Here is a 7,884-nt window from a genome sequence, read left to right as displayed (position 1 = left end):
TGCTGCTGCCCGGGCGTCTTGTAAGGAAGACGCACGGATTGTGGCTTGGTGGACGAGCGTCTTCTTGGGAAGACGCACGAATTGTCATGCAGCGTGCTTTCTTCTTCTTTTCTTCATAAAATCCTTGGGGATTTCCTCGGGGATGCAAGGATCTTTTCTCATCATTGCCCATCTACTATAATATGTACACAAGCCTTCTAATCTTGTCTCTCCTTGATGCTTGGTCATTTGAATTCAATCAATTTAGTCTCATTTTGCCATGAAAATGCAAGGTTTGCCCTCCTTTCCTACCAAGGACACAAAACCTCAAAGAATATGCAAAACAAAGAACTAAAGACAATAAATGACCCAAATATGCACTAAAAAGCATGGGAACAAGGCTAATTCGGGGACTAAATATGCTCTAATTATGGTCACATCAAATATCCCCAAACCGAACCTTTGCTCGTCCCGAGTAAAGAGGTGACAAAGACTAGGACCATTATTTAAACTAACCTAATAACATAGCCGATATGAGACAATTAGCGGGTCTCACTCCGCCCCTTCAACTCACAACAAGACAACCATGAGGTAGGATGCCTTCTTGCAAGGCAAGGTGGGTCTTGCCAAAATGGCGACACATCCAAACATTAAGCACACAAAATCAAATAATGGATGCATCTACAAAAGAATAGCCACTTTCCTCATCTAAGTGGCGGAAATTATCTACAAGGGAAACAATTCAAGGGTACACACTCCTTCATAGATGCAATTTCTTCAAACTACTAAGCCTAGAAGGATACCAATAAATCACCTCCAAGTTGTGTCAAGCTAGGGTACCTTTGTCCTCAATCGTTAAATGCTTTTGTCAAGAGTAGACTCCCTATGGTGTTAGAAACACTGGAGGATCGTGGAATTCCCCCTCTTGCCTAGACAAGAAGAAGGGTCGTCCCCTCTCTACCATGCACAAAAATGGATACGATGGATAAAGGGATCGATAGAATTTGAGTTTCACTTTGGGAGTTTGCTTTCATTTTTGTTTTTCCCCCTAATTTCTTGTAGCATATAACATTTGAGAACACTTTCTTGCCATTTCTTTTTGATTTTTGGCAATTCAACACTTGACAACTTTCAACTTTTCTTTTGCATTTCTTTTTGAATATTTTCAAAGTCACCCCATATGTAGTGAAGGTGGCTTATATTTGAAGCTTTAGGAGTTCTATTTTTGCTCCTCTTTTCATTTGATGCATTTTTGCAAACTTTCTTTCACTTTTCATTTCATTGAACTCAAATTGATTTCTTTTTGTGCCCATTCCCTTTGATGACAAAAATGTGGTAGAACATGGATGATGGATGGATGCATGCATGGTTTCAAGGGTCACCTTGGAATAAACGGTAGCCAAGGAGTTATCACACCACAAGGTACTCTTGACTAGGCCTTAATCCATGGGTCAAAGGATACTAGCATGACACATCCTAGGGTGTTTTACAAGCATTCTAATAAGCAAAGTCTTAAGAAGAAAAAGCATCTACTAGGGCCTATATACACTTGTCAAGCTTCCCAAGTAGACGGTTTCGCAAAATTTTTCTAACATGCAACTACATGCCATGATGCAACTAACATATATACATCCTAATGCAAATGATTCTACCAACTAATATGCCATATAATCTAAATGCAAGTCCTAAATCCACATTGTTATACCGCATCAATCAAAATAAAGCCACATAGTCATTAACATAAAGAGGAAAAAGGAGATTGGAAAGATCATACCATGCGGTCTTCAATATCCTCATGTCTCGGATGTGGCGTAGTCGATCAATGTGAACAAGGATAGAACAAACGCAATTTATACAACAATATATACATGACTACGCTACAAAGGAAATGAACTTGTTTTTGGTTTTTCAAATTTTCAAATTTTTATGGTTTTTTGAAATTTTTGAAATTTTTTGGATTTTTGAATAAAAGTTAAGTTAGAATTCCCCATCCCCACACTAATATGGGCATTGTCCTCAATGGCCAAAATGATGGGAAATTATGCAAACATGATGCATGATTTCTACACTAAATGCAAGCTACACTAATCTACACTACATGATGCATGGGTTTTTGTTTATGACGGAGAGGATAATTTAGATTACCTCCCGTTGTGTATGCATGTACTTCCCCAAACCGAGTTAGACATTATTTCTAATGTCTTAAGGTTGGGTGTAGTTCATGCACACACGATGCAATGCATGAAATTAAATTTGTCATTTTGGATTTTCAAAAGTGGGAACAATGAAATAAGAACACCTCAATGGGGCCGAGGTGTTAGTCCTCTATGGTGCTAGGACTACTTCAACAATGATGAAGTTTAAATAGTATACAAGTTAACAAAACACAAACTTCTTTTCATGAAACTTGAAAATTAAAGAGAGGAGATGAGGAAACTTCACTTAAACTTAGATGGGTGCCTCACGCCCGCTCCACCTAGCCATGAAGTGATCCTCTAGAGATCGCCGTCATCTCCCTCTAGATCACTATCCCATATCTCCTTTGATGCATCACTCATACTCGGGTCCATGAACTCGTCCTCTTCACTTTCAAGCTCCACCGTGTCCCCTCCGCAAGAATTGTTGCTCCCTTCCTCTTGTCTCCCGTTTGCCCCTTCATTTGCCCTCTCCGAATTGGGGAAGAGTAAGTCCATTTGAGCCCATGAGGGAAATGCTCCTTCCTCACTAATCTTTCCCCTTCGAACCATATCGTGGTATTGAGGATAGAGTGCATAGTAATTATCCACGGAGGTTTCGTATTGTCGGTAGTGCAAATCTTGCAGGATTCCCGTAACAAAGTCATCACGGGGAAGAATGAAGGGGTTGGGATGGTTGTACGGTTGATAAGGAAATGGGTAGGGAGGCACTTTGATCTTCTCATCTTGAGATTGTTGCTCTTGTTGTTGTTGTTGTGGATTCGGAGGTGGTGGTGCTTGCCTTGTTTGATTCGGGATGAGGTAGGATGGGATTGGAGCTAAAGGTCCTCTTCTTGGGGAGATACGTGGTAGGCCGGTTATTGGAAGATAAATCGGATCGCTTCCTTTCGTTATCCACTTGATCCGCTTATCGACCCCCTCAAGGGTTATCCAATGATGATGAATAAGAAGAAGATCTTCGTTTATCCTCGTGTTTCCCAAAAGAGGAGCATACTCATTATTCTCATTGAATCTCGGATTGAAATGCTTCGCAAGCCTAGTAATGAGTCCTCCATTCACAATGTGTTTCATCCCATCATCATCACCATTCCTAAACTTTGCCCATTTTTCGAGTAGCACAAGAGGTGCATTGAAGTGGTACACACTCCTTCCTTGAATATTGAGGTAGGATTCCATGAACACAAGGTCAAGTTGATTCACAATGGCCGGATCTCGGCGAGCAAGTAGAGTGCCGGAAAGGAATCGATAAGTAAGTCTCAAGATAGGATTTTGAATATGAAAAGCGAGACATTCCTTGGTGTGTATGAAATCCCGGCCGGTCATGGCCCTCCACAAAGGTTCAACATTATATTTCTTTGGCTTCGATGTCCGGGTAGGCGAAACATCGAGACCAAGCACATTTGCGAATTCTACAAGGGTCATCATCCTAGAAACATTCTCCAACCTAAATTCTATGCATATTGTTTTGTTCAAGGTTGTAATCTTCAAAAAGCTCAAAAATTCAAGCACAAGAGATCGGTAAGTTTGTTCATACATGCGGAAAAGGGTAGAGAGACCAAATACTTCAAAGAGAGCTTCCACTTGGTGATAAATCCCAAGTTTCCTCAAGGTATCATGACATAAAAACTTAGTGGGGAGAATGTTCTTACTTAGAAGCCGGTGGAAGACTAGTCTTTGCACATCATTGACGAATTCGACATTTGAGAAGTCATCAAGTCTTGTAAGATCTACAATTTGGAATGGCTTAAAAAAATGAATCTGTTTGAGTGATAGTCTGTTGGTTGTTTTAGTCTACAAACACCTTATGTAAATTTGATATTTTGATATTTAATATACTCACATTTCACCAAAAAAAAAAAAGATCTACAATTTCTTCATGCTCCCTTCTTAATGTGTTGACATGGGAGGTAGAAGAACTTCCTCTCATCCTTGGTCTCCTCCCATTCCTAAAAGAAGATCTCCTTGGTGCCATTCCTTGATTATTGAGCTGGATTTTTTGATTTGTTAAGGAATAAAGATGCTCCTTGTGGATAGAGTGTTGCCTTTGAAACCCTAGAAATTTGGGGCTTTTTGATTTTGTGGGTTAAAAAAGTGATTGGGATATGCTTTGGAGTCATAAGGAGGTGGGTTTTTATAATACAAGTAGAAGGAAGGGTGATGTGTCGCAAATTGTGTGGTGGGTGTAATTTAATTAAGAAAAGTCGGGCCAAATCATCACAGGAAGACGGGCGGATTCGAGCAGAAGACGCTCGGATTCTGTCTTATCGGGACGGGCGGATTCTGGGTAAGACGCCCGGATTCTGTCACAGCTAACTTTCCAAAAATATGACACCACAAAGACGGGCGTCCCGACCCTAAGACGCTCGGATTCTTCTGAAAGGAGACGGGCGTCTTTTCACAAAGACGGACGGATTCTGAGACAGTAAAATTTCTTGAAATGCACAGGCAAAAAGACGGGCGTCTTTCTGCAAAGGCGCGGTTTCTTCGGGACGAGCGTCTTCCTTCCTGAGACGCTCGGATTCTTCAATAGTCCCAAAACTTTCAATTTCATCGCTAAAAAGGACGGACGGATTCTTCCCAAACTGCCCGGATTCCAGCAGGACGGGCGGATTCCAATGAAGCCGCTCGGGTTCAAGCTGCGAATCTTTCCTTTGATTTCCTTTCCTCTTATAAATGCTTCCCCACACTTGAAAATTGGTTCCTTCCTTCATTCCAAATTCGTTAGTGACCCTCCCTCACTTACTCTCATGAAAAGAGTTTATGTTTATTATTAAAGAAATGCAATAAAATTATAAATACAAGTTAAAGGGTTAGTATATTTACAAGTGGTGGTTTAGGAAGGACTCCACCAAACTATCCCTTTTGATGATTCTTTCAAGGATGAGGAGGCCCGAGGTAGGTGATCTCGACCTCTCCAATAAACGCTCCCTCATAGTATGGCTTCAATCTTTGACCATTGACCTTGAACTTGCTTCCATATTCCGCCTTAAGTTCAAAATCTCCATATTTTCCAACTTCGATTATCACATAGGGACCCATCCATCTAGAGTTCAACTTTCCCGGAAAAAGTCGGTAGCGGGAGTTTTTTTGGTCGAATGTTAGTAATATTATAAGCACCGTCCAAATGGACAACCATTACATCAATGCTGATGAGCAAGTTTGTGACTTCAAGAAATTCAAGGCTAAAAAGATGATACAAACATTAACCATATAGGCCTAAAGCATTACACCAATGATAATCTGCAGTCTTCATGAAGCCTTGGTAAACACCCTGCAATCTACGTTTACAGTCCATCTGGACCTGTTTTAGCAGTTTTTCAGGGAGCTGTACATAACCATCTATCCTACAATGATTTCTGCTCTGCCAAATTCCATACACTACCCCTGCCACTGCAGCTTGGATAACTTTCTTGCTCAGGAGAGAGAAGCTTCGCATTTTCAGTAACAAAGTCAGATCACTGAGATTCCCAACTGGAAGATGCAGCCAGTCTGCGAGGAGTTGGAAGCATCTAGTTGCATAAGCACATTCAACAAACAGATGAGTGTGATTCTCAGGTTCCAAACCACACAAAAAACAAAAATTCTGATCAGTGATACCCATCTTCTGTAGCCTATCAAGAGTGAGTAACCTCTGATGATGCTTGAGCCACAAAATAAAACACCATTTGGGAAGATTATACCTATTCCAAACCAGAGGATACCAGGTAACTTTCTGATCAGTCCCCTGCATCAACCATTGGTAGCCATCTGAGATAGTATAAGATTCATCTAGGCCTCTCCATTTCCCATTCACATACCCCACTTTGAACATTTCTTTAACTTCACATATCTTTCTCCAGGACCATGAGCTATAGTCAGTAGGTTTATAGTTCAGCCATGGCATTCCTTTCAAATAGACGCTATCCACCCAACGAATCCATAAATGGTCTTGCTTAGTTGTTAACCACCAGACAAGTTTCCCAATGGCAGCAACATTCCAACTATGGCTATCAATTATGCCCAGTCCCCCAGATTCTTTAGGAGTACAAAGAACCTGCCAGGACACTAGTGGTGCTTTTGAATAGCTGTCACTCCCTTCTCATAAAAAATTCCTGCAAAGAGCTTTGATTCTGTCCATGATACCAGCAGGCAAGATAAAAATTTGGGACCAATAATTATGAATAGTAGAGAGGACAAATCTAACCAGGATCAATCTTCCAGAATAAGAGATTTTCCTGCTATTCCACCCCCTTATTTTACTCACCATTCTGTCAACCAAGACATTGCAATCTATTTTAGAGAGTCTTTTATGAGAAATTTTCACCCCAAGATACTTAAAAGGAAGATCTCCCCTTTTAAAGCCAGTACCCTGCAGCACTTTTTGCACCATATCATCTTTCATTCCATTGCAGTAAAAGTCTGATTTCTCAGAATTAATGCTTAGGCCAGAAGCATTAGAGAATCTCCTAAACAACTCCATTATTATGCAAATGGATTTTACTTCCCCTTTACAAAAGAGTAACAAATCATCTGCAAACATTAGGTGAGTCAATCTGAGAGATTTGCAGAGGGGATGGAATTTGAACCCAGGTAGGCCACTACCTTAGCAAAGTAACCTACTAAGATACTCCATGCAGAGTGTGAAAAGTAAAGGGGACATAGGGTCACCTTGTCTAAGCCCTCTGCACCCAGAAAAATAACCATAGCTTTGCCCATTCAAACTGATAGAATAAGAAGGGGTACTGATGCATTGCATAATGAGTTTAATAAATTTAGGAGGAAAATTGAGGGCCTCCATCATCTGCTCAACAAACACCCATTCAATTGAGTCATATGCCTTCCTTAAATCAACTTTCATCAAACACCTAGGAGAGACACACTTCCTCTTATAAAGTCTGGTCAAATCCTGACTAATCAAGATATTGCCCAAAATACTTCTTCCTCTAATAAATGCACATTGAGCTGGATTGATAAGCTTTGGCAAGCAATCACTCATTCTGTTGCAAAGAATCTTTGAGATTACCTTATATATTGTATTACAACAGGCAATAGGGCGAAACTCCTTAACAGTTTGAGGATTGTCTATCTTTGGAATCAGAACTAGAGTAGTACTGTTAAGTTGCCTCAGCATTTTTCCATTAGCAAAGAAATCCTTGATGGCAATACAGATATCATCATGAACAATATTCCAGCTTTCTTTGAAGAAACAGCTGGTGTATCCATCAGGCCCAGGACTCTTATCATTTGGTATAGAGAAAAGTGTAGTCCTAATCTCATCATTGTTAGGAATTCTACACATCCCAGCCCAATCATCAGCAGCCAAAGTACAACCTTGCTTCACAACATTAGGGTAGAAATCACTAGTTTGAGCACTGGTACCCAGAAGCTCTTTATAATAGTAAACAAAAGCTTGAAGAATGGCTTCTGGTTCCTTACATATCTCTCCAGCAGAATTTTCAATTTGGAGCACTTTATTATGCATTTGCCTATGCTTGATAGCTTGGTGAAACATAGAAGAATTAGTATCCCCTTCCTTAGCCCAGCTACATTTAGCTTTTTGCATGAGAAAGTCAATTCTAGCAGCATCAAGCATATGGTAGGAGTCCCTGACTTGTCTTTCCTTATCCATCAGAGTAGGATTAGAAGGGTCTGCCTGTAACTGCAGCTGACAATCTATCATGAGATGATAAGCTACATCAGCATTCCTCTCTATATCTGAAAACAAGGACCT

The 7,884-nt window shown here is 40.4% G+C and overlaps 1 protein-coding gene across 1 annotated transcript; it reads right to left on the bottom strand.

The window, feature by feature from the left end:
* Positions 1 to 5,376: 5,376 nt before the first annotated feature.
* On the bottom strand, positions 5,377 to 6,633 carry LOC141645722 (uncharacterized). Its single transcript, XM_074453992.1, has 2 exons — positions 6,418 to 6,633; positions 5,377 to 6,207 (listed from the first exon to the last, which is right to left on the bottom strand). The coding sequence occupies exons 1-2, from the start codon at positions 6,631 to 6,633 to the stop codon at positions 5,377 to 5,379; spliced, it is 1,047 nt and encodes a 348-aa protein (XP_074310093.1).
* Positions 6,634 to 7,884: the final 1,251 nt, after the last annotated feature.

This window comes from Silene latifolia, chromosome 1, assembly GCF_048544455.1.
Source record: "Silene latifolia isolate original U9 population chromosome 1, ASM4854445v1, whole genome shotgun sequence".
Taxonomy (NCBI): domain Eukaryota; kingdom Viridiplantae; phylum Streptophyta; class Magnoliopsida; order Caryophyllales; family Caryophyllaceae; genus Silene; species Silene latifolia.
Note: the sequence above shows the minus strand (reverse complement) of the source record. Positions and strands in the feature narration are given on the sequence as shown.